The following is a 27908-nucleotide window of genomic DNA, read 5'->3' as shown; positions in this document are numbered from 1 at the left end:
CCAGATGGAGCCACCAGTAGTGCTGTGCAGTTGGAGAAAGCCAAGGGCTGTGTTCTGTGTTCAAGTTCCACTGTAAGCAGAGCTGTTGGATGGGCTACACAGCTCCCTGTGCTCTGTTTAGGTTCCCTGTTTGGTAGGCTGAATGCTATATTCTGCAATGGGTGGAGCTATGAATTAGTTTATCTGCCTGGGCAGAGTGGGAGAACTGGCTTGGTTCTCTGTCTGTGGTCTTGCCTCAAGCTGACCTACACCCCATGTTCCCTGGCTGAATGGTGCCACTGGTTTTGCTCTACAGACAATCACCTCTGCCTGTTGTACTCTCAGCTCAAGCATTGCTGAGCTAAGAAGTTTCCAGGTGTTCTGACCAGGCTTTCTGGTCAGGCTGGGCCTGGAGTTACACTCACCAGTGAGTGGGGCTATGAGTTAGCTCCCCTGCCTGAGTTTTGCGTGTTCTTGACCTTCATATATTTGGAATCACACACATGTACTTTTTTGTATCAGGCTTTTCATGGTTCAAAATTATGTCTGTGAAATTCTTCCATGTGTTGCATGCATCAAATTCATTATTCCTTATTAAGTGTAGTTAGCCATTGTATGAATATGTAACACAATTTATTTACCTGGTATTTTGATAGACATTTATTGTTCCCAGTTTGAAGTTACTATGAACAAAACTGCTAGGAACATTTTTGTTTATGACTTTTGATGAACACAAACACTCATTTCTTTTAAACCGAGGAGTAGAATTGCTGGATCATAAGGTGTGGGTATATTCATCTTCAGTAGATATTGCTGGACAGCTTTTCCAAAGGTGTCACATCAAATTATGTTCTTCTCAGCAATATCTGAGATTTCCAGTTTTTCCACATTGTCATCAACACTTTATATATGTGTGTGTGTGTGTGTACATACATATATATATATGCACACACACACACACATGCTGGTCCTTTTAATTTTAGCTTATGGTGAAGGTGTAGTGGTATGTCATTGTGGTTTTATTTTGCATTTTATTGATGGCTAATGAAGTTGAGCACCATTTTATTGCTTATAGATCATATGGAGATCTTTTGTGCGATGTCAATTCAAAGCCCTTGCCTAGTTTTAAATTGGGTTATCCTTTTCCTTTTGATTGTTACGAGTTCTTTATAGATTCTGGATACAGAAATATATACATAGTGTAATGCAGATATCTTTTTCTGGTCTCTGAGTTGCCTTTGCATTCTATTAATGTCTTTTAATGAACAGAAGCTCTTAATATTTATAAGATCCAATTTATTCATCTTTTATATTTTGTGTGTCCTCTTTAAGAAATCTCTGACTACTGCAAAATCACAAAAATATTCTTTGTTCACTTCTAGCAGCTTATAGTTTTACTTTTAATATTTTTGTCTATTATTTCAAATTAATTTTTGTGTATGAAGTAAGGTACTATTTAAGGCACATTACTTTCAAACAAATACCAATTGACTAACACTATTTATTGATTAGATTGTCCTTTTCCTATTTAGTTGGAGTAGAGCAGGTGTTGAAAAGCAGGTGTGTTTGTGAGTCTGTTTCTGAACACTCTATTTTGTTCCATTGGTTTATTTGTCTATCCTTGTACCAGTACCACATGTAACTATTATAGCTTTATAAAACATCTTGAAATCTGGCACATTAAGTTCTCCACATTTGTTTTTCTACTTCAAGTTTATCTTGGCTACTTTAGGTCTCTTTCATTTTCCATATGCTATGGTTTGATTATTTGCGTCCCGCCCCAAACTCCTACGTTGAAACATATCCCCCAAGGTGATGGTATTAGGAAGTGGGACCTCCGGGAAGTGAGTAGGTCATGAGGGTGGAACTTCATGAATGGGATTAATGCCCTCATGAGAGTGGCCTGAAAAATCTTCTCTGCCCCTGCCACCAAGTGAGGAAAGAGCTGTCTAGGCCATCAAAGAAGTGTGGCCTCCCAACACCAAATCTGCCTCCTCCATGATCTTGGACTGTACGGCCTCTAGAACTGTGAAAAATAAGTGTCTGTTGTTGAACAAATATTTTAAGCTCCCTCAGTCTCTGGTATTTTGTTATAGCAGCTCTAATGGACTAAATACCATATAAACAGAAATAGCTTGTCAAATCCACACACATGCAAAACCTGATGAGATCTTGATTAGGATTTCATTGAATTTCAATCTGAATTTGGGAATTTGGGAAGAATTGACTCAATATTGCATCCAGAAATCTATGAGCATGCTCCATTCATTTATTGCTTTGTCTCTCAGCAATTCTTTCTAGTTTTCAGAGTAGCAACTTGTACATTTTTCATTGAATTTATTCCTAGGTATTTGGTGCTTTTTGATTCTACTGGAAATGATATATTTTATTTTCTAATTGCCTATTTTGTGTCTATAAAAATGTAATTGTTTTTGTATACTGACTTTATATCCAGTAATTGGCTGAATTCCCTTATGCATTCTAAATGTGTAGATTCTTTTGCATATTATTTATGACTAGTGTTATCTATGAAAAATGATTTTTTAACTTTTTTCTTTCCAATTGTCTTATATTTTCTGTTTGTTGCCTGATTGTACTGGCTAGGACTCCACAGGACAATGCTGTACATAAGAGATGAAATGGGCAGTGGTGATACTCCTGAATTTGGGGGAGAGAGTGTTTAATATTCCACCATTAAGAATGTGTCTTTCGTAAACATCCTTTATCATATTTAAAGGGTCCTTCTACTCTTATTTTACTGAGATTTTTAAAATCATGAACAGATTTTTAATTTTATCAAATGCTTTTTCTGCATCTATTGATCTAATAATATGGTTTTTCTCCTATATTCTGTTAATGTGAAAAAATATTAATAATTTTTTATGTTGAACCAACTTATCACTTCTGCAACACTGCCTAGTTATGAGGTATTACACACGAATACACATCCACACACATCTACACATAGATAAAATTTATTAATACGTTTCATATTTCTATAGGATTTTTGTGTCTATGATCATGGGAAATATTTATAATCTTTCTTGTAATATCTTTGTCAGGTTTTGCTATGCTATCAGGGCCACTCTGGCTTCAGTTGTGAGCCCAAATTTGTTCTTTTGCATGTGAATACCTCTTTTTTATCTTATTTACTTTCTTTTATTTACTTTGGGTTTCTTGTTCTTGAGATGAAAGCTTAGCTTTCCAATTTCCAAACTTTCTACTTTCCTAATATTATTTATTTGAAGCTATTCACTTCCCTCCAGGCATTGCTTTAGTTACATCCCACAATTTTTCCTATGTCCTATTCTCATTATCCTTCAGTGAAAAGTATGTTGTAATTCTCATTTTAATTTCTCTTTGACCCTTGGGTTATTCAGAAGTGTGTTGCTTAATTTCCAAACTTTTGGGGATTTTCTAGACTTGCTTTATGGTCCAGCATATAGCCTATCTTGGTAAGTGTCCTACATGCACGTGAAAAGAAAATGTATTTGCATTGTTTGGTGTAGTTTTCCACATTTATCAGTTAGACCAAGCTAAGGTCCCAGTCACGTGAGTAAAGCCACCTCCAGTCTCCCAGCTGGGCCTCCAGATTGAGAAACAGACGAGCTATCCCCACTGTGCTCTGTTCAAACTTCTGAGCCACAGAATTTGTAAAATGATTATTTTATGCCATGAAGTTTTGGGATGCTTTGTTAGGTAGCAATAGTAAGAAGAATTTAGCATTTTGTAGGCTCAATGTTTATGAGAAAATCTTTGCTTTTTCATAATCCTTATAGAATTTAGGACTAGAGAAGTAATTCTAGTGCAATGTATTTTATATACATTTGGAAGTAGCCAAGATTAACCAAAAAAATGGACATTTTACAGCTGTCATTCTAGTAGCTAGTATCACACTCTTGAACACAATGTTACCAAAAGTTATACAGAAAATCTTGTGCCACTTTTTTCCTATGCAAAAATCTACTTAATTATTATAATTGTTAATGTCTATAAAAATAAAGCAAATTAAATCACAGAGATTCAAAGAGGAAATACATATTCGACTATGCTGTTGAAGGCAAAGTTCAGTTCTGAAATTCCAAGAGGATACTAAAAAAACTGCTTTGCAACTGAAGGAAAGAGAGTTATCTTTGGCTATTCATATTTTAGATTTCTGGGCAACTAAAGTAAATCTCTCTAGAACAACCAGGCTGGGGCTTCTGTATCTTTGCCCACTGGTCCACACAGCTGCCACCCAGGTTCTAGCGCTTCTGGCTATGTGGGTGAGTCATAGAGCTCTTGGGAAGCAGAAGGTCTGGTCTTCTTTCAAGGTGTTGTGTGAGTCCATTAGGCACTTGTTCTATACTGTGCTCTCAGGATTACTGGGCAGAAACGTTTAAAAGTATTTATTTATTTTGAGTCACTATTGTAAAAACTAATGCAAGGGTACAGTTAAAGAAAAAAAGTGTTTATTTAGGCCATCCACTAGGATCATAATAAATAAAGCAGTATACTAATGTAATAACAGATGTTCTCATGCATTTATCACATTTATAAATATACAAGAAAGCTGGCTTACAGGGTTCTTGGGACAAATTTGGAAAAGTGTATTTGGCAACACAGTGAAAGTTAACAGTGTTAAGACTATCAAACAGATTCTCTTTCCTATCATTTTTTAAAATACATCCTCTATGTATCTGTGAATAAATGGTAATGTTCCTTTTTAGTTTCTAGTTTTTATAAACATGCCAGTTCTAAGCCAACTGTCAAAGGACCCAGGTTGATCATTTGTTATTTATCAATATTGCTAATGGAAAACAGATTTTAGAAAAGAAATAAAAATTAATTCTTCTGCATTTCAATGTGGAGGCTGATACACTGTAAGCCAGAATCATTTAAACAGTAAAATGTGCCTAAATGAAATGAACCCCAAAGTGGAAGTTCATAAATAGGAACTCTGATACTCAATATACGAATGCTATAGCATTATGATTGTAATTTGATGAATGACCAATTATCTGACTGCAAAAGTGATGAACTTTGATTAATGCTTAATTTTGCTAGTAAATTTCACACAGAGTTAAAATAGGGTAACCTTTAACATAAATAATTTAAACATATCTTAAACACTGAAAATGTGTTTTTAATTGTTATTTACAGTTAATCAATGATACCAGTGTATAGCTTAATTTAGCCAATTGCCAGTCTTGCATCCCTCTTTCCACATCTGCTATTACAATTTTCTTCATAAATACTTAGGCAAATCAGTTTAGTGAAGGGGAGCGATCTGTGGTCCAGAGCAATTCGATGTATGGCCATTTGGTTTGGAGACAGCGTTTAATAGGAGTGTCATCCGTTTGCAGCATGGGATCTTCAAAACCCATAACAACTGCAGTCCCTTCTACATACATCACCTGTTAACAAAATAAAGCCACCAAGGTCAATCAATATTCTTAGCAAATTTTTAAGAAAGATACAAAAATTTTCATAGGCTAGCAGATAAGACATAAATGGAACTTTACATCTAATTTTATTATGATAGAAATTATGACCAAGAATAGCTGCTTACTGATTAATGTGAAAGTATATTTGGAAACAAGACGGTGACACAAATTTTAACTGCTAGGTGACCAGTCGATTTTTAGTTTTTAAGTTCACGATTTAAAAGAAAGCACATGTGAATCCCAAAACACATACAGTTTCTGATAAAAGACATATATAACATATACTACTTGGAAGAAATTTTAAATTATTTATGTAACAATTTATATAATTCCCACTGTTTTAATACTGAGGCCCTCAAATCATCATGCTGCCTCAGGAAATGGAAAGCTGTAACAGAAATATAGCTGTATATTCTGAGGCTTTACTTTCTCCTCTCAATTTAGGTGCTGAATTTCCAGAGCTGAAAGCAATCTGGATGTTTGTCAGTGAAATTTGCTATTCGCTGTATTAAATACTTCTGAAAATGCTGTTCCTGAATGTACTTTGTACTGCATAAAAAATCAAAAAGAAGTCAGGACAGAAACAAAAATCAAATAGAAAAAAGTTAATATATAAACTAACCGGGTACTTTAAATGCAGTGACAATGATCATATAAAACAGAAACTGGCAGGTGGGTATCAGAAAAAAATTTTTTTCTGATTAATTTATAATGACAGTCTTTTAGATGGATCTATGAAATAACATACTTACTAAAACCCTAACTCATTATAAGGGGTCACTGTGTACATTAAGCCATTCAGTCATTAATTTCTTTTTGTACCAAGAGAAATTGATTGTATGATCTAAAAGGAATAGATATAGACTGCCGTTTTCCCAAGTATGTATACTTATTTTTATACATTCAATGGCTGATAGATGTGATTGTAATTATGTTCTTCCAATATAAAAGTCCTAAGTTATTTGACTAAGAAGCCAAAAGAAACAACTTTATTAGCCTTAAATGAGAGTTTCCTTAAAAACACACTAAATACAGGAATAGAATATATTACTAGGTTGGATAGTTTGGTTTCATGAATCTACTCATTTTTAGGAAGCTCTAAAGAATACTTTAATGTGAAATACATTTGTTTTTCATTTTTATTTTGGTTAATGTATTAGTTTGTTTCTAGTTTTGATGAAAAATATTTGCCATTAAAACTACAACTCACGCTTTTTAACTCCCCAAAGCAAATCTTCCTTTTCTGAAAAACTGTCCATAAAGTACAATAACTTGAGTTATTATAATTAACAGATGAGACAGACCTTTTTCCACAAGGAATTTCACTTGCTCCTCGCCTTAGAGCAGATGTGCTGGGTGAAGTACCATGACCTACCTCTGCGGCCTCGGCCACCTGCGCCACCTGGTGGATCCCGCTCCCTCCCGCGTGGCGAGCATTCTCCTTTTGTCAGTTTCCTCAGGTAATTGTAATAGCACCTCACTATGCGGTCTACCGTGTTTCTACCTCCTGAGTAACTTCATAACGTTACCTCTGCAACTTAATGACACACATGCTTTGCTTTATAGTTCTTACATACTATTGTCATGTTAATATTTCATCGCTGATTTCTGATCTTTTTGTTAGTATGTCAGACGCTTGTCACAAGCATGATTTGAAAACTTACTATATACAGGTAGCGTGGCCAACAGATCAAGGACAGGATTGGGAATCAGGAACTCAGTTCCAATCCCTGCTCTGCCAATGACTTGCTGTGTGACCCTGGGTGAGTCGCTTAATCTCCCTGTCTCAGAGGCCTCATCTGTAAAATATGGACAATATTTGACTGACCTACTTTGCAGGATTGTGTAGGTGAATAACTACTTAGTGACTATAAAGCACCTCCTATTACAAGGCTACATAAAACTTCCAAATCTAGAAGAAGCACTCATTAACACATATTAGGAAATACCGTCCATGTTTTCTTATTGACAATTTATATTTTTTGCTATATACATAGAATAATAAATTATCTTCTTGTGAAAACATCTTTAGAGCTAACTTAATAAAACTTCGAATTTACATTTTGTTATGAACATAGGAGTAAATTTTAGTCTGTTTTAGATTTGCTCTAACTAAAATTACGTATTTAGTGTACATTAGGACCTATTTTCTGTAGCCACCCTCAGTTTAGATAAGTATAAAAGCAGCATGAGTATTTCAAGTTAAAAAGGTATGGTAGGCTTTATTCCTTCTAATATTAGCTCTATCTACTGTGACTGTTACTTGAATAAATGCAAATATAATAGATATGGCGTATGTGTAGACAAGCTAATATTTAATCAAAAAGGGTGGGTGAGTGAGACAATGGTGATTGAAACCCACTGAGTACATCGGAAGTGACTCAGGCGGCTTTGTCAATGAGTCACAAAGGAAAGCAGCAAAGCATGATGGGTAAAGTGCAGGCTCTGAGACAGACTACCGAAAAGTTTCTGCCGCTTCCTGGCTGCTTGACCATGACAACTTGCTTCCCTCTCTGTTTCAGTTCCCTCCTCTGTAACCTGGGGCTCTACAGACCATACTTACTTCCTAGGGTGGTGTGAAAACAGAGAAAGCAAGTACTTACTACATAATTGCTCAGTAAATGCCCCAAAATGCTAGCTATTGTGGTTATTAGTTTATTACATCTTTTAAAAATATTTTTCTCAATCAAAAACCTATTACCCCTTTCTCCATTTAAATGGATTAATAATTTTCACTGGACCCAACTATAATGTTGATTTAGTCATATTTACACAGCCAAGGGTAACATGTATACAGATGTAGTTATTTGTTACAGTGAAACTCTTGCTCCAAAATTCCAATGAAGATCTCACTGAAAATCACATGCTGCTTAAATCAAAATATGACCAGTTCTAAGATATGTTGTGACAGTAAAGAGACTCCTGGAATAATCTCCTTAGGTAGCAATTTTATGGGAATCAAACATTGTTATATATCCATATTTCTTTTATCAATCCAGGTAAAGACAAATAACTATGTGAATTATCATACCTTTTCATTATAATTTGATTGCTTCAGTCCATTGTAGTGGTAGACAGTAAAAGACTCTGGACCACTCGAGCCCTAGTGTAAATAAAGTACTATTAAAACTTTCAATTATATCTTCATATCAGTCAATTTCTAATTAGCAATTGAAAGTAAAATGCAAGTTTCTTAAATCCTCACCCTTATGATTGGGGAATCATTTGGTAAAGCAAGAAAACCTAAAAGCTGAAATAGCTGCTCCTGGGGAAGAGACTGGAAAGTGGGGAAGTGCTGATTTTTATTATAAGCTCTTCTGACTAGACTTTATTTTATGCTTTTAACTATGATTTTTTTAAAGGACAAGGTTCTAAAACACAAAAGTATTTCCTACAATGTATCTCTGCTTTTTCTCTAGTTGTAAGTAATTTGTTCCTCTCAACTACAGAATAGGAATAATATCCCATTTACTCAGACCACAAACATATATGCACCAACACTTCCAATCTATTGGTTCACAATATGGAATTAGGGCTTTCCATTCCAAAAAATATCATTTGAGTATTGTCAACTTTTAATTAGTGAAGAGAGCATTGTGAGAAATGAAACACACAATTATAGTGTTTAAAGAAAGGATATCCTGTAAGTCATTATCAGATTAAACTTTAAGAAAAACTGATTGATCATGTTATTCCCACTGTCTTAACCTTGGTTCTCAATTAGCTAAAGACCAAGTTCAACTCTCTTGACCTAGCATTCATGCCTATTCATGGCTGGGCCCCACTGAAGGTGCCCGGCTCCCATGATTTCCCTCAGGGCCTGAGTGTTCCTGTGCCTGTCCCTCTTGTCTTTCTGGCCTCATCCGACTGATACAAGGATGGGCATGTGATTCAGGCTGGGCCAAAGTCCCTCCTTAGAATTTTTTCAATTGGAACAAAGGGAAGACAGCTGCTGGTAACTGTAGCTTCAGCTTCCTAGAGAAAGATCGATTGGTTGAGAGAAGGTACTACTCTGGAGAGAGAAAGGGTGGGAGATGGAGACACTGCTCCAATCTTGGAGGCTCCTAGTGCTACCTTCTGGATGCTTCCTTCTTCAATTCCTCTGAGCTACTCCTTCCAATTCATATCTTTCCTTCCCACTTATGTCAGTTCAGGCTGGGGCTCTGTGATTTGCAACCAAGAATCTTACAATACACAGTCTAATCTACCTTTCCAGTCTTATCTGCAACTACTCACCTTTCTGAATTCTCTGTATTAGACAAGCATATTTCTCATTTTCCCATGAAAAGACCTTTTGTTGTCAGCTCTTTGCACATTCATGAGTTTTTTTATTCCTCTCTAAAATGCCCTTCTCTCTTGCTCTTTTCTTCTTTTTCAAGACCAGGTTCAAATCTTACTTTCTCTGTAAAGTTTGTCTGGACTCCAACACTAGCTGGATTCTTTATTACCTTGGGACCTTTATAATAACAAGTGTCTCAATATTTAATTTGGGAACAAATCATATACGACTTTATACTATCTCTTCAGTTATTTTGAAAGATTGTTTAAATTTTTAGCTGTTTTTTAACTTTTCATGTCTTAGATTCCCAACTAAAATCCAACCTCTAATTTTTTGTATCCCACTGAAAATGCTCTAAAAAAAGACAGAAAAATCAATAATTTATTTGATCACTTTCTTAATTATATATATGACTCAAAGCAATTAGTTACTTAGATAAATAATTTGGCTGTTGATTTCGAGTTAACATACTTTAACTCTCAAATACTTTACTGTAATTGAATACATTTTCTATTCTCTAGTTCCAGTCATTAATAATTGGCATAAAATACTGAAATATCAACAAAAGGCAGTATAACACAGTGGTACAATGCTTAGTCTCTGGGGTTAGATGACCTACGTTAGACTTGAATTAGCTACTTACTAGCTATATGACCTTAAGCAATTTTCTTAAGTTCTCTAATCTTCAGTTTCCTCATTGCCAAAATGGGGGAAAATATTACCTAATTTCTAAGGCACATAGTGCCTGGTGCACAGTACGTGCTTAATGCATGCTTCTGCTATTCTTGTCATAAACAAATTGCCTTGAGATGGTTATGAAATTCCCACGGCTCTTTTCCCCCTGCATCTGCTCTGCCTTATGGCAAAGAAACGTTCTTCCACAGCACCTACTTTAAGCATTTGTAAAGATTATCGAAGTTAGATAAAGATTTTCCTCGCTGTGCTTCTGACTCCAGTTTTGCAACTTTACTTCATTTATTCCTGGTTGAGTGAATCTTTACTGGGTGTGACTACATTGGTCTGTTAGGTACAAACAAGTATATGAATAATGGCCAAAATGAGTGAGAGATCTTTTTTTCTGACATTATAGTCACAAAATGTAAAATGACTCTACTTTTTATGAAGCACTTAGCAAATTTTAAAAAGTCTAACAGCTATATTGTGATATTCTTAGTTACTTTTTGAATTTTACTTCACTCACTTTCTTTACCCACAGTAACCATAACAGATAGATACAGGTTTAGAAATACAGGTTCCCTTTCTTTTTTAATTACCATGAATGAATGACAATAATATTGTCTACTCTGTTAAAGAAAATTTAAATCTGAGACATCAAATTAACAATTATAGCCTTGAAATTTAATAATTTTATCTTGATATTTTCCATCTATCATTTCATTACAATTTTTCTACTTGGCAATACATCCCTTTTGTAATAGAGTTGGAATAGAAATTAGCAGTTTTATTAAAACAATGAACTTTAATTTAGACCATGCTGTTATCTGATGAAATGATCTCAATATACCTAACTAAATCATGTGGAAATTCTTCACTTTCACAGGAAACAGAGAAGAGAAGACTGGAGCAGGCTGTGGCATTGGGTGTCAACAACGTGGATGTTAACTCAGTACTGAGACCAGCAGGGCTCCTTATTAACTGAGGCCCAATCAAGCCCAGTGGAAGACATGTCCCAACGTGACGGCACAGCTCTACTCAAAGGCTTTCCTTCTACTCAGCTAAAATCCTGCTGGAACTTAGGTTCACGAGTAGGGGCTTCCACTACATATAGGCTCCTTACCTTCTTTCTTTAGTACTTAGAAAGTTCGAGAAAGACACATACCAATCTATTAACAATAGTTACCTGAGAGAAGGAAAATAGGGATGGGAGTGGATAAAGAGAATCTCTCTCTTTTTATTCCCCACACTTCTGGACTTTATCCTTTCTTTAGAAAAACAGTATCATTATGTACATATATTGGTGAATACACTATCTTCTACCACTCCCTCCGCCAAAGTTCTGCATTACTGTGTTAGAACACACATACCCTCCTAGCCTCTCTGTTTGGGAAAGTATTTACATAACAGTGCTGTCTTAGTCTTATATCTGCATGTCAGAACACTTTAAATTAGTAGAAAAGAATGTTGAAACAATTACAAGATGATCATCCCAATAGAACAAGACAATAAATATATTCAAGTATGTTACCTGATCAGGAAAAAATTCTTGAAGAAATGGACCCAATAATATGATTCCTAATCCTTCTGGATCTAATTTATTCTTCATAAGATTTATACTATGGGGAGAAAAAAAAGAAAAACAGTGGATACCAAAGGAAAAACTTATTTTCCTTCTTTCATGATTAAATTGCTGGTACTATAACACATTTGACTGCCAAAAATCCTAAGAGCTGTCCTTTTTAGACTCCTAATGACAAATACGCAGGAATGACATCTAATTTGCCAAAACTTGGTTATTTTTAAACCAGAGTAATCTGTTACTATTTAGAATTGAAATGATGACGATGGCTTTGGAATATTGTTCCTTATTAGGTAAAGAAACTTAAAAACCTAGGCTTATAAATGCAGGCGTTAACCTCCCAAGGCAAATTCTCTTTGCTTCGTAGGTATGCCTGAGTTTAACAATGAAATGAGGCATTTGACTTAAAAAAATGTTTATTTTAAGCCCAAGGAGAAGAAGAAAGAGCATCTAAAGGCAGTGGCACATCAGATAATCAAAAACATCTCCTAAAAAGCTTAGTTTCCAGAACCAAATGAGGTGGAGGCTTAAAATTCGCAGACAATGTAACTTGAAGGTCAGAGAGGTAAGCTAATCCTCGAAGAGCTGAAGTCCCCTGAGTTACACTGAGCGGTATGGACTCCACTGCTGCAGTAGCAGCCAACAGCAGATTGTGCTTTGCAGAGCCCTTCCCATTTAGGTGTAGCCAAGGCTGGGGAAAGGTGTTAGGTGCAAATAGAAAGAAGGCAGAGGGAAGTGGATTGCAGTTTGAAGAGTTTTAAAAATGAAAATGGTCTTTTCAGAAAATTTTCCTTCTCCATGTTATCTCCCAAAGTATAAGTGCCAAGTTAAATATACCTTATTATACAACATGCAAAAGCCAGGACATTTTGATGGGTGTGAGTGAGGCCAGGAGGTTATGACATGACACAAAGAAAGGCATGGTCATATGACACTTAATATATTTAATTTACTAACCCTTAATATGGCCCTGTTAGTTCATGGGCCATCACGTATTATGAACGTGACTAGACCACTGAAGTACAGAGTGAACAACTCAGTCCAATCTTTCAGCTACTTGTAGAAAAACAATCTAACTCAATTGTTCTAACTTTATAATTTAAGGTGTGTTATGTATTATGATGAAACAAGGGAAATTAAGTAGATGATATATAGCTATTTATGCAGGAATTTGGAAAAAAATTTAAGAAGCTCATTTTAAGGATGTCAAGTCTCTGTTATCATACTGATTAGGCTGATTTCTTCCTAAATCTTTGCTTTATATAAAGTGCTGTGCTTTGTACATGGAGGTTTAGATTAAAAAAAGGGCAAAATTGTGTATAAAGTTTTAAATTTAATGGAATCTTTGTAAAATGGTTAAATAGCATTTCCCATTTAGCTTACTATTCAGGATCCGAAACAAGGTCCAATGCTTTCATCACATCTTCTAAAAGTGAATCAGGTATGAATCCATTATCTGGGGGAAAAAAAATTCCAGTAAAAAAATCACATAGAAGGGATATAAAGAGTTAAGGAACACTATATTAAGTTTATTTTAGGCACAATGCCTATTATTAGACACTCCTGTATATTACTTTTCTTGGGCACATTGGCAAAGTTTTTCAAGGTTAGTTTCTAATAAAAAAAATATATATAACTTCTACCTGAGAACTCCAAGGAAACCTTAAAGCCAAACTACTTTTTAAACAGGCTTACAAACTTAAAAGGTTTTTCTACTTAAAGATATAAGAAATATTTAGTAATTAAGTATATCTTTCAATAAACAACAAGCACCTTTAAATTCCCTTTACGAAATCCAATTAAAATAATTCTTTATGAACAAATTCCTTTTAACCCGTTTTTTAACTTTTTGAAAGAATGTTAATGATCCACTGTTACTTCAATAACTGACTATATAAGAGCAAGAAAAGATATCCCTATAACAGACTTGATTTAAATAAAAGCCACAGATTTAATGGGAGAACAAAGTTCAAAGTTGAAATGCTGAGTGGAATTAAACGTTGTAGAGTAGTTTATGGAAAATACTCCTTTTCTTTGGCTTGATGAGGAAATAGCATTGGTAAGCGGCCCAAACTCTCATGATGAAACAGAACATGACACACATAAAAAGCTTCTAGGGCAGTTTGAAATCACAGTCATTTTAAACAAGCAAGTTGTTTGTTCCCTTAAATGTACAGTGCCTCAGTGCTCTACCCATTTACTCATTCCTGAAGACTGTTGCAGCTTTAAATCAACTTCCAACACACTATCCTTTTCAGGGATTAGAAAATTTAAAAAGAAAATCTTGTCATGGAGAAAAAGATGTCCAAAAACCCTGCTTCTACAACCAAACTACAGAATAAAGTACAGTTGCTCTTTCAGGATGTGGCATGTACTCTTTCTCTATCAGAAAGGAAATAAGGAAGGTATGATTTTAAAATAGGTTCTTTATTATTTTATTTAAAGTAGGTTATTTTTTATTTTCATAGGTTCTTTTCTATTCAAGAACCTCATAAGCAGATGCTTACCCATTTGAAGACAGATTGGCCTTGACTAAAAGGCTAAGAATCATGTAGGATACTTAAAAATGTACAATTTTTTAAAGTGAAGGTTTAGAATAATTCCAATTTGTCAAGTCACCAATAATTTGAGGTATAGAAAATAAAGAACTTGCTGGAAGGTACTTGTGAAAATATTCAATCTTTGTGAGCCTAAGTTTGATAAATTTGAAAGGTAGAAAATAATTATTTTGCAAGTCAGAGCTAAAAGCTCAGCATCTCCGAATGTAAAACAGGCTTTGTTTGGCCAGTAGCAGACAAGGAGAATGATCCGGACAGGCCTCTGTGTTCATGGGCTCTCATGTATATCCCCTCGCCAGAGCCAATGTGTGCTACCATGTTCTCCAGGAGCAATGAATGGCGGACACGCTTCCCTCTTACCGTAAATGGAGACTCAGCTCCCACCCCCAGAAAGAGCAATTGGCTGTATAAAGATGTAAACAACAACTAGGAAAACAACAAAGTGAGCTTCAAAAGCAGATGAAACTTTGGTCATCTAGTATTTAGTCTACTAATGCCCTAGAGAATAAGGAAATCGAGACATGATGATGATAAGACGACCTCAATACCAACAGCAGAGGAAATCTGAGAAAGGACAATTTGTTGACTAGTCAAGCAGACCAAGCCCTAAAAGAAAAAGCAGAACTTGAATGCATTGGTAAATTAAACACATTAATATAAAATGGACTTCTACAGGCTTTAAAGCTCAGAAGAATGAAGAATTGAGGTGGGGGTTCAGAACAAAAGAGGCCACAGTTGCTGAGATGGAAGGTAGCTACTGTGTAAATATTCCAATACAGGTAAATAGTGTTTTAAAACATTTGAAAAGGAGGAAAAAAGCTGTTTAGAAATTAAGTTGTTGTTCTTTTTAACACCAGCAGTCAATTTAGGGAATACAAGGAAAGGCCTGGCCAGTCTCCTCTCACAGAGGCGCTAGCTAAAGCAAACATTGTGGAAGGAGAGCGATGCCAGGAACTGAGCAGATGGCGGGGCGGAGCACCTGGCACCAGGACATTTTAAACCACTGTAGGTGAGAGAGAGTAAAGTTTCTTGGGTATAGAAAAGAAAATCAAGATCTAGTTATTAAGGCTTTAATAACATATACCTACAATTTAATATAATTCTTACTGAAAAGCATATGTGACTTTTGCCCCTAGGCACAATGAAGACAGCTTCTCACTCCAGCTTTCCCCGGTGTCTTCGCCTCCGTGGCACCCTGGCTCGCTCCTGGCTCCCAGCAGAGGAGGAGCTCCCAGGTGGCAGGGATTCCATACCCCCAGGGCCGAGCGCAGCAGCTGCTCACTAACACTTGTTACATTTAATTATTCAAGCTAATTCTAATTTCAGCTTTAATCAAAGTACTGTTCAGGCACCAGGGGTGTATCAAAAACAGCTTGGTGAACTGTATGTATAAAGTTCAGAAAGAAATGAGCAGTTAATTTATGGCTTCTCCCGCACAACCACTTGTATCATGGATGTGATGGAAAAGCTGCAAAACAAAGACAACATGATGACAGGGGACAGGAAAACTGGCTGGTGCAGCATGAAAGAAACAGTGACGACAATGCCACAGTAGCGGGGTGAAGAGCAGAAGTGACACGAGGGGAGCAGCAAAGGTCTAGAGAAGAAAATGTCCTTTAAAAGGATCAGAAAAGACTGAATTAAAAGGCAATTTCTAAGACTGTCTAAGGACTGGCATATATTAATCTACAACAAATAAAATTATTCTTAAAGATTAAAAAAATGCAGCCCACTGACAAAAGATGGGGATATGCACCCTCCAGGAGATCTACCTGCCCTGTAGATATTATGACCCCTGCGTGTGTATGTACCTCCCAGCTGCAGTAAGACGATAACTTTGTTCTTTTGAGTTCCTTAGGAAAGTGATGACCCCTGGACAGAGTCTATGCTGACAGCCGTCATCAATGACAACTGAAAGATCTGGTGTGGCGACTCCCAGTCTGTAACACCAGAGGGTCAACATACCTAACCCCTCCCCTATAACGCACTGGCCTATATATCTGTTTCAAGGTTCTGTGCCCCCCTTAGGACACTAGTCCCCCCATCATCTGATTTGCTAGCTTATTGCTTAATAAAGTGCCCTTTCTCTGCCACCATCTTGCCTCTTGACGATTGCCTGTCGCCTTGCAATGAGCAGATTGTGCTCTTTGTGCAGTAACATGACTATTATTTCAAATACCATCTATGTAGAATTCAGTGTCTTTGAAGATACTGAATAAGGTCAATGCCACACACTTTTGGATTTTTTAAAAAACAGTAATATGGTCAATCTATTGAGTACTTGCATAATTATGTAGAGTAGATATTAAGTACACTTTACAGATGATAAAACTGAGGTTTGGAACTCACCCAACATCACACACTAATGAGTAACAGGTGGGACTTGAATCCAGGCTGTCTGATACCAACTGGAGTGCTTTTAGCAGTTTAGATACAGCCATTTGTTGCTGGTAGGTGGAAGGACTCCAAAATTCCTCTCGTCCAGTATCTTTGATCACATTTATCAATTTACCTCCATCCTACTTTTTATTTTACTGTTATTTAAAAAAATTCCTGTAAAATGTGTACCTGGATACAAAGCACATATCCAAACACTTTCCCCCACAAAAGAGATGCAAAAAACAAAATAAAACTAGGAACTTTCTCCAAAGCCCACATGTAACACTTTGTATAGGTCTGCTTAGGCTCTGAGCATACATACGAGTGTTTATTTTCATTTCTGAATTTGGGATTACTCATTAAACTGAACCAAGTAATTAGATGTGATATGCCAAGGTCCTGCTGAAATTAAAATTTTGATAGTATTACAAAGGAGAAATTAATAGTTAAAAATATTTTTTTTTACCTCATTTTATTTGTATGCTTGGAATCAAAATAATTATTGAGCTCCTAAGATCCAAAAGAATCTGAAATGGAGATTATTCTAATTGCTCAATGAGAATGAGAGTCAATATCAAATCCTTATTTCAATAAATTAATAATAGTTAAGGGGTCAGCCCTGTGGCAAAGTGGTTAAATCTGCACGCTCCACTTCGGTGGCCTAGGGTTTCACCGGTTCGGATCCTGGGCATGGACATGGCACTGCTCATCAGGCCATGCTGAAGTGGCGTCCCACATGGCACAACCAGAGGCACTCACAACTAGAATATACAACTATGTACAGGGGGGTTTTGGGGAGAGGAGGAAGAAGAAGGAAAAAAAGTTAAAAGTAGATAAATTTAGACAGGTTAAAAAATACCTTTTTATGACTTCAGCCTTTAAAAAAGACACTGGTAGTGGAGAGAGGAGGAAAGATGGCTAATTTTCTGGAAGAACACCTAGAATCTGGCCTCAGTTCTCAAAACTAGATAGGTAGCTCTGAAGAAGTGACTTCAACTGTCACAAAGTTGGTTTTCCTACGAACGAGATGGCGATGGTAATCCCTGCCTACCTCCTGGGTTTACGGTAAGGTTTTAATGAGTCTATGCAAGTAAAGTGCTTTATAAGTTGTAACATTCCACGCAAAGGCCAGACATCATCATCATCATCATCATCATTATTATTATTTTTAGACAGATGCCCACTTATAAATCAAGTTTATGTTTCAAAAGATCATAATAAGTCAACTGTTTAGAACACTGAAAATGCAGTCTCATAGAGGCAATGCTAGAATCGGTGCTTAGCCTGCAAGAACATTTAATTCATAATATGCCTAAAGCATGCTGCTCACAGAGCTTTTACAGGTCTACCTCATTGTCAGACACATGGGTAGATGTCAGAGGTGGGCGCTATAGTCGGGTGGGGAATGAGATCAATACAAAAATACTCAAGGGTACCGGAACTCAAATCTCTCTCTCTTTTTGTTTTTTAAAGATTAGCACTTGAGCTAACATCTGTTGCCAATCTTTTTTTGTTTTTTTCTTTTTCTTTTCCTTCTCCCCGAAACCACCCAGTACATAGTTGTATATTCTAGTTGTAGGTCTTTCTGGTTGTGCTGTGTGGGACGCCGCCTCAGCATGGCTTGAGTGGTGCCATGTCTGAGCCCAGGATCTGAACAGGCGAAACTGTGGGCCACTGAAGTGGAGCGCACAAACTTAACCACTCGGCCCTCAAATTTCCTTTTCTTCAGCTTCCTTCTAGGTCAATTTTTCTACAGATATTCTGAAGAGAATGACAAAGGACAGTTGTCCCCACACCAGCCTCTGCTAAATGGAAACCAGAATGACCCAGAAGCTTGTAAGAACTGTTAGTATACTAGGTGTTCTGAGAAAGCCTGATTTGTCTAAATCTTGAAATAAAAGCATGATATGTTTGGGGAAATAAATTCAATTAACAGATTAGCTGATTAGTTTCCAAGTGACTGTAAAGACTAAAAGTGAAGAATTTTCTGTTTTTAACCCTTCTATGTCCTAGAGTCGACTATATATAGCTAAACCATGAACAGTGATATTCAGATGAGAAAGTGGAGTTTATTTTCTTCATAATAGGTCATATATAAAAAGATACCTTTTTATATATGACTAAACAAGCAAGGCTAAACAAGTTTTGCTTGCTTTCTTCTTAATAATTCAAGTTGTCACAGATAAAACTATAGAAATGAAAAGTTTCAATCAATAATTTTCTTTCTCTAGTAAAAACACAGCCAATTTATTTTCAAATGTATCTCTCAGGACTCATTTTTGAAAAACTGCCACTGATTATAAATTGGTAGTAGTATTGATATAGTATTGGTAACAAAAGAAATTATAATTTTGCTTGTAATTTTGTAAAACAAACTGAACAGTACAAGCCTGCGACCTCATTAATGATTTAACAAAATTGCAAAAAGGAAACAAACAGATCTACTGCTATCGACAGTAAGAAACTAAACTTTAGTTTTAGTATCTTTGCGTTCCTGGTGGATTTTTTTAACCAGCCTTCTAACATTAGCTTTTTTCAGGTCCACGTCTTCTACGTCTGTGAACACTCCTTTCTTACTCAGAAGGCATTTCTTTACACCTTTGTTCATTAACAGTTATTATCTCCTGAGATCATCTGATACTCTCCTTTTGTGTTCTTTTTCTCAAGGAGCTCATTCACTCACAGTTTCAATTTCTGTTCTAAAATTTTCACTAATGAAACAAATGTGGCAGATCCAAAAAGGTGGATTATGGGGAAGCCGTATGTTCAGTTTGGAATGGTGGTTACACAGGGATAAGAGTGTGCTTGATATCGTGGACCATCACTTCAAATCAAAATTACCCAGTACTTTAAAGATCTGATTGTGGAAACTCTGGGAAGATGACCAGTTTACCCATCATGCCATCTTACATATTTCATCATATAATGTATTCTGTTCTGGAAGGAATCTACCTTTCATACTGTAATTGATATTAGTATGGGTAGAAATAGTCCTCAACTATGTCCTGAACCAGAGCAGGCATTTACATATGTGCATGTATGATCGTGAAGTGGTACTCTCTCCATTGGAAAATAAGGTACAGAAAAGGTAGGCATCTAGAAGGGGCTTAGAGGTGGCAGGAAAAAAACCATATACCTTAAATAAAATCCTTAAGAGGAGATGGCTCAACTCATTCTCTGAAATATACTTCTTTAACATATAAATCCAAGCCGTGACCATTAATTTCCTTCGTTATTCCAATAACCTCTTGCCTCTAGCATGACTTCTCCTTAGTAAATGCTACATAATTATTTTTCTTGTGCCTTGTCTTTCTGTTCAAGTCAAACACTTAGCAATTTATATGCAAAGAGTAGCCAGCAAATCTACTTGTGTTCATAGATACATCACTTAATCTTTTTGCTTCATTTGCCAACGTAATCTTTCCCTCCTCAGGTCTTCATAACTCTCTAACTGATCAAAGTTCACCTTAATCACAACATTTCTTTTAATCTTACACTATTTATATCAATTTTATTTTCATATTAACTTGTTATGGTTTCCAAAAACTGTACTTTATTAAGTTTGATCCTTAGCTCAAAATTTATTAAAAACTTTTAGGAACAGAAATGATTTGTTCATTGCCCCTCTTTTCTATCAAAGGATTCAAAGTGGTAAGAGAATGGTTACAAGTCCGTCACCCTCCATGACGTAGTCCATGTGCTACACATAACAATGATTCAAGATAAAGTTGTTGATTTATTATAAGGCTACTTTCATTCAGTAGTGGGAAAATGTAAAGAGGTAATCTCTTTTACTTGCCAACAAAAGATTTAGAATGAAACGTTTTCGAAAGTTTAAGAGATTATTAATTCCAAGAGGAAAGGAACTTCTATGTTTCTTAAGTTAGAGAAAAGTCATAGTGGAAGAAGCTAATTCAAAGTCTACTCACCAATACAAGCACCACTTAGCCTGAGGTGTAGAGAGAAAGGCACTCCCATCTGTTAAGTGCCTACTACATGTTAACCACTGCGCAAGGTGTTTTCCACAACATTATTCATTTAATCTTCATAATGACTCCAAGAAATAGGTGTGGTTATGCTCATTTGACATATAAGAAAACAGGTTTATACACCTAAAAGTAACTAGCCTAAAGTTATCGTAAGTGGTAAGAGAAAAGATGTATTCCTAGAATTCGTGTGACTCAAATGTTCAGAGATGAAAAGAGGAGATCCCCAAGAATAAAAAAAATTCAAGATAGAACAAAGTATTCATAGATAACTGGATGCATTCAGGAGCTCACAAGGACTTCACTGATCCAATAGTGTGGGTTCCTACATGGCAATTTACAATGGAATTTAAGGTGTGACTTGATTTTAAAGTTATACTTGACAAGTCAGTGAGTTAGGTAACGGTTATGACTAAACTATAAGAGCTAAGTACATAAACACAGAGATGATCAAGACAACCTAACTAATGACAATGTAGCGGACATTATAGTGATATATATGTGAACTTTTCAAAACTATCTTCGCTAGTTTGGTAGAATAGCTGAGCTCAGGCTCAAAGGAGAATCATAAAGATGATTTATTCTTCTCTATCTTTCCTGGCACAATCAATTATACAGAAATATTCCAGGGAGTGACATCAGCAAGATGGAGGGCTAGGAGTCCCCAACACATGTCTTCCACACAAAACAACAACAACAAAATAAATGTAAACAACTACAAACTGAAGAAAATAGCTCAGAGACAAAGTTTTGGACTATAAAGAAGTAGGAGCAAAAACCCTGTGAAGCTCAAATACTGAGGATGGTTGCATAAAAAAGTACAGGAAGCATATTAGCTGTGTCACCCCATTCCCCAGTCAAGGGCAGCTTGGCATTAGGAGTGGTCCCTCCAGAAGAAGTTCACCACGTGGGGAAAAGAACAGGAGAACCCGAGCAAGCCTCAGCTCTGTGGCCATTTGCAGCCTTTGCTACAGTGGACCCCACAGTCTTCACCAATGCTGGTCCCAGCTAACAGAGCTGCCCAGAGTCCCCCCACCCTGCATCTACTCCCAATGGCTGGAGCTGTCGTTGCAGTGAGACCTGCTCTCAGAGACCCCAGTCACTCTTCTAACCCTCTCTCCAGGATGGGGCATCAAAGCACCTCACCATATATGAGACTGGAGCTGCCACTGTTCTGTGCCCCACCTCTGGCCCCAGGTGGTGGCTTTGTTCCACCATTACCAGGGCAGAAACTGCTGCCCTGAGCCCCACTCCCCGTCCCACGACAAGGCTCTGACACATCACTGCTGGGGCCATGTGCCACTGCTCTGAGCCCAGCTTCCTGGGTCCTGATACACAGCTTTAACAGACCAACAGTGGGGTCCTGCTGCTGGTGACCTGTGACTGCCCCCTAGGGCCAGAGTTGAAACTTTAACCCACCATCCCCAGGCTGTGTGCCACTGTATCTGCCCCTGGGCCCAAACTACCACTGCACCTTGTCATCCCAGGGCCTGTGCCACTGCTGTGTGCCCCCATGCCAACCAGAGACACTATGGTGAACCCTGAAAACCAGGTTCCAGTTCCATGGGAGATCTGCACACGTGTGCACCCCAGACACCAGTGCCACAGCTGCAACAAGTGCACCTGTGCCCCAGGTACTGTGGTAGTTCTGGACGTGCCTGATCCTGGGACGCAGGCTCTGATACTGTTCTGAGTGCCAGCATGCCAGGAAAGGAGCAGAGAAGGATCCTCTTGGTTAAAACTTCCCCCCATGGGCAAAAAAAGTAATAACAGGAAGACTTGAGTAGCCAGAGCCTTCACCTCCAAGGATCCCAACAGCACTACCTGTCACTGCCACATGTATGACCTCTGCAATCTTGGCCACAGAAGATCTCCACAGTACAGCCCTTGTCAACCTCAGCCAATGAAGCTGCACAAAGACTATGCCACTGTGCCTCCTAAACAACCGAAGACACTGCATCCCACTTAGCTGGTGCTCTTGCAGCCACCTCCAGGTGAAAGTCTTTCCCCACTGGAGCCAGTCCTAAAAGGCTGGAAAAGGTAACTGCAACCTCAAATGTGCAGACATCAATGCAAAGCCATCAGAAACACAAGAATCCAAGGAAACATGACACCACCAAAGGAATACTGTAATCTTCCAGTAACTCTCCCCAAAGAAATGGATATCTATGAGTTACCTGAAAGAGAATTCAAAATAACTATTTTAAGGAAGCTCAGTGAGATTGAAGAGAACATAGATAGACAACTCAATGAACTTAGGAAAACCATACATGAGCAAAATGACAAGTTCAACAAACAAATCGTAAAAAATAATTAAACAGAAATTCTGAAGCGTAAGAAAACAATGAATGAAATGAAAAATACACTAGGTAACTTCAACACCAGGGTCAATCAGGCAGAAGAAAGAATCTATGAGCTTGAAGACAGATCTCTAGATATTATCAAGTCAGAAGATAATAAAGAAATTAGAATTAAAAAAGAGTGAAGAAAGCCTAAGTAAATTGTGGGACACCATTAAAAAAAACAATGCCCATATTATGGGAGTCTGAGAAGAAAAGGAGAGGGGAAAAAAAGGACACAAAACTTATTTAAAGTGATAATGACTGAAAACTTCCCAAATCTGGGGAGAGAAATGGCCATTCAGGTACATGAGGCCCCCAAAGAAATTCAAACCAAATTGATCGTCACCAAGACATATAATCAAGCTCTCAAAAACCAAAGACACAGAGAATTCTGAAAGCAGCAATAGAAAAAAGACTCATTCCTTACAAAGGAATCTCGATAAGGTTATAGGCAGATTTCTTAGCAGAAACCTTACAGGCCAGGAGAGATTGGGCTGACATATTCAAAGTGCCCAAAACAAAAACCTGTAAACCAACAATAATTTACCCAAGAAAGTCATCATTCAGAAATGAAGAAGAAATAAAGACTTTCCCAAACAAAAGCTGAGGGAATTTATCATCACAAGACCTGCCCTACAAGAAATACTAAAGGGAGTTCTTGAAGCTAAAACAAAACGAAGCTAATTGGTAATCTGAAAACAGATGAAAGTATAACATTCACTGGTAAAGGTGAATATATAGTGAACTTCGACATACTCTATTGGAGGCGTAAAGTGAGGTTATTATGTCAAGTAACAACCTCACTTTATAATTCGAGTAGCTAGAAAGAAAAAATGAAGCCCAAATTTAGTAGAAAAAAGGAAAGAACAAGGAACAGAGTGAAAGAGAAGAAAAAAAATAGAAAAGATCAATGAAATGAAGAGCTGGTTTTTAGAAAAGATGAACAATCTACCACCTTTAGCTAGTCTCACTAAGAGAAAAAGAGGACTCAAAATGAGAAATGAAAGAGGACACATTATAAACGATGCCATGGAAATACAAATGATCACAGGAGATTACTATGAACAAGTAAACACCAAACAATTGGACAACCAAGAAGAAATGGATAAATTCTTAGAAACATACAACCTACTGGGACGGAATCATGAAGAAATAGAAAATCTGAATAGAACAATTACTAGTAAGGAGATTGAATCAGTAATCAAAAACTTCCCAACAAACAAAAGTCCAGGACCAGATGGCTTCACTGGTAAATTCTAAACTTTGAAATACATACCGATTCTTCTCAAATTCTTCCAAAAAAGAGATAAGGAGGGAATATTTCCGAACTCATTTTATGATGCATTACCTGATACCAAAACTAGACAAGAACATCACAAGAAAGGAAAATTACAGGCCAATATCCCTGATGAACATAGATGTAAAAATCCTGAACAAAATATTAACAAACTGAATTCAACATTGCATTAAAAGGATCATACATCATGATTAAGTGGGATTTAATCCAGAATGTAAAGATGGTTCAACACCCACACTTCAATGTGATGTACCACATTAACAAAATGAAGGATAAGAATCATATGATCATCTCACTAGATGCAAAAAAAGCCTTTTACAAAATTCAATATCCATTTATGACAAAAAATTCTCAACAAAGTGGGTATAGAAGGAACATAGCTCAACATAATAAAGGCCACATATGACAAGCCCACAGCTAACATCATACTCAATGGTGAAGAGCTGAAAGTTTTTCCTCTAAGATCAGGAACAATACAAGGATGTCCATGCTCACCACTTTCATTCAACACAACAGTGGAAGTCCTAGCCAGAGCAATAAGGCAAGAAAAAGAAACAAAATTCATCCAAATCAGAAAGGAAGAAGTAAAACTGTCATTATTTGCAGATGACATATTATATAGACAAAACCCTAAAGACTCCACCAAAAAACTGATAAAACTAATAGTAGTAAAGTTTCAGGAAACAAAATTAGTATACAAAAACTTATTGTGTTTCTATAGACTAATAACAAACTATCAGAAAGAGAAATTAAGAAAACAATCCCATTTATAATTGCAGCAAAAAGAATAAAATACCTAGGAATAAGTTTAACCAAGGAGGTAAAAGCCCTGTACATTGAGCTAGCTTTCTGAAAAGATAAACAAAACAGACAATCCTTTAGCTAGAGTCACCAAGAAAAAAGGAGAGGACTCAAATAAATAAAATCAGAAATGAAAGAGGAAACATTACAACTTGATATCATAGAAACACAAAGGATCAGAAGAGACTGCTGTGAACAATAACACACCAACAAATTGGACAACCTATAAGAAATGGATTAATTCCTAACAACATACAACCTACCAAGACTGAATCATGAAGACACATAAAATCTGAAAAGACAAATAACTAAAAGGAGATTGAAGAGGTAATCCAAAACCTCCCAACAAAGAAAAGCCCAGGACTAGATGGTTTCACTGGTGAAACTACCAAACACTGAAAGAAGAATTAACACCAATCCTTTTCAAACTCTTCCAAAAAACTGAAGAGGAGGGAACACTCCCAAACTCATTTTACAAGGCTAGCATTACCCTGATACCAAAGCCAGATAAGGACATTACAAGAAAAGAAAACTACAGATCAACATCCCTATAAATATGGATGCAAAAATTCTCAACAAAATATTAGCAAACCAAACTTAACAGCACATTAAAAGGATCATATACTATGATTGGGTGGGATTTAGTCCAGGGATGCAAGGATATTTCAACTTATGCAAATCAATAAATGTGATATGCCACATTAATAAAATGAAATAAAAAAATCATATCATCTCAATATGCAGAAAAAGCATTTGACATAATACAACATCCTTTCAGGATAAAAATGCTCAAAAATTTCCTAGTACAGAAGGAACATTCCTCAGCATAATAAAGGCCATATACAACAAACTCACAGCTAATGTCATACTCAAAGGTGAAAGGTTAAAATCCTTTCCTCTTAAGATCAGGAAAAAGACAGGAATGCCCACTTTTGCCATTTCTATTCAACATAGTATTGTAAGTCATAGTCATAGCAATTAGGCAAGAAAAAGAAATAAAAGGTATTCCTATCAAAAAGGATTATCTTTGTTTACAGATGACATGACCTTATATAAACCCCTAAAGATTCCCCTAAAGTACTGTTACAACTAATAAATGATTTCAGTAAATTTGTAGGATACAAAGTCAACATACTGATATCAGTTTCATTTCTATACACCAACAACAAACTAAGAGAAATTAAGAAAGCAATGCCATTATGATAGCACTGAAAACAATGAAATACTTCGGAATAAGTTTAAGGAGAAGTGTAAGACCTATATATTGAAAACTATTAAGACACTGATGAAGGAGACTGAAGAAGACACAAATAAATGGAAAGATGTCCTGTGTCCTCAGATTGGAATAATATTATAAAAATGTCCACAGCTGTTTAAGGGTGCAAATTTGCAACTGTAGATAGATAGGCTCTGGAGAGCTAATGCACAACATAATGATTAAAGTCAACAATACTGTATTATAAATTTCAAAGTTGCTAAGAGACTAGATATTAATTGTTCTCACCACAAAAAGGAAATGATAATTATGTGACATGATGGAGGTGTTAGCTAATGCTACTTTAGCAATCATTTTGCAATATATAAATGTATCAAAAGCAACACATTGTATACCTCAAACTTACAGAATGTTATATGTCAATTTTTTAAAAAAAGGTTTATTTAATATTTATTTAATATTCATATTAATATTCATTTATTAATATTCATTTGAATAAAGAAAGAAAGAAGGAAACGACTTACCTTTCAATGAGCTTGTTCACAAGCCGCTATTTTTTCCTGTTTAACACTGACTGCTGAAGGTCAAGATTCAAGTAACTATTACTTCAGTACCTCAAGTAACATGAAAACCTTACAACATCTGCGGACCTGACAGTCACTTAAGGATCCTACTTTATTGGTTCCCGTTTTCAGCACTTCCCATTTAAAATTTTCAAGAAATGCAACCCACATTTCACTCAATAATCCAAAACTCTTTTGAATAAAACTCAGGTAAGTATCAATATATTTCAACTATATAAAGATATGAAACAGAGTCAATGTTAATAAAATAATAAAATCTCTTACCTTCTGGATCATAGGTTTGGAAAACTCTCCTGGCTTGCTCTGAAGGAGCCTCAGGGGCAACTAAAGCCATATCCTGAAAAGAGAAAAAGCACACTATGAACCAGCTACAATATGATGACAGTAAAAATAAGCAAAACAATTAGGACGCTAGGTGAAGAAATGACGACATCTGCAGTCAGAAGACTTGGAGTTATACTTCTATCATAGGTAGGTGACTAGATAAGTCACAAACTCTCTGGGCCTTAATTTTATTTCCAAAAATGGGAATAATACTTAACTACAGAGATTTGTTGTGAGAATGATGTGAAGTTTTACAAAAAAAACACTTGAAAAGTTTAATATAATTACTATAAAATGAAAATCTGCAAATATTAATGATATACATTTGTTTTACATTACAGTGCAAGTAAGAAGAAATATCTTAAAATATACTCTAGTTTTCAAGTATTTAAAAATTAAATCCATAGATAAATGATGGCTAACAATTACAGATCAATATATTTGACATTTTACTTTAGTGAGCATGTTATATCAATACCT

At 36.2% G+C, this 27908-nt stretch overlaps 1 protein-coding gene across 1 annotated transcript in view; it reads right to left on the bottom strand.

The window, feature by feature from the left end:
* Window positions 1-4408: 4408 nt before the first annotated feature.
* The window catches only part of MINDY3 (MINDY lysine 48 deubiquitinase 3), an 84383-nt gene continuing 60883 nt past the window's right edge, over window positions 4409-27908 (bottom strand). The window contains exons 11-15 of the mRNA XM_046679741.1: window positions 27369-27441; window positions 13325-13397; window positions 11891-11978; window positions 8437-8508; window positions 4409-5375 (exon numbers count right to left, since the gene is read on the bottom strand). Of these exons, the coding sequence (XP_046535697.1) occupies window positions 5226-5375; window positions 8437-8508; window positions 11891-11978; window positions 13325-13397; window positions 27369-27441 (456 nt within the window). The 3' untranslated portion in view covers window positions 4409-5225. The remainder of the gene's footprint in view (window positions 5376-8436; window positions 8509-11890; window positions 11979-13324; window positions 13398-27368; window positions 27442-27908) is intronic.

Source organism: Equus quagga, chromosome 12 (genome assembly GCF_021613505.1).
Source record: "Equus quagga isolate Etosha38 chromosome 12, UCLA_HA_Equagga_1.0, whole genome shotgun sequence".
Taxonomy (NCBI): domain Eukaryota; kingdom Metazoa; phylum Chordata; class Mammalia; order Perissodactyla; family Equidae; genus Equus; species Equus quagga.
The sequence above is the reverse complement of the archived record's forward strand: the minus strand, read 5'-3'. Positions and strand labels throughout refer to the sequence as shown.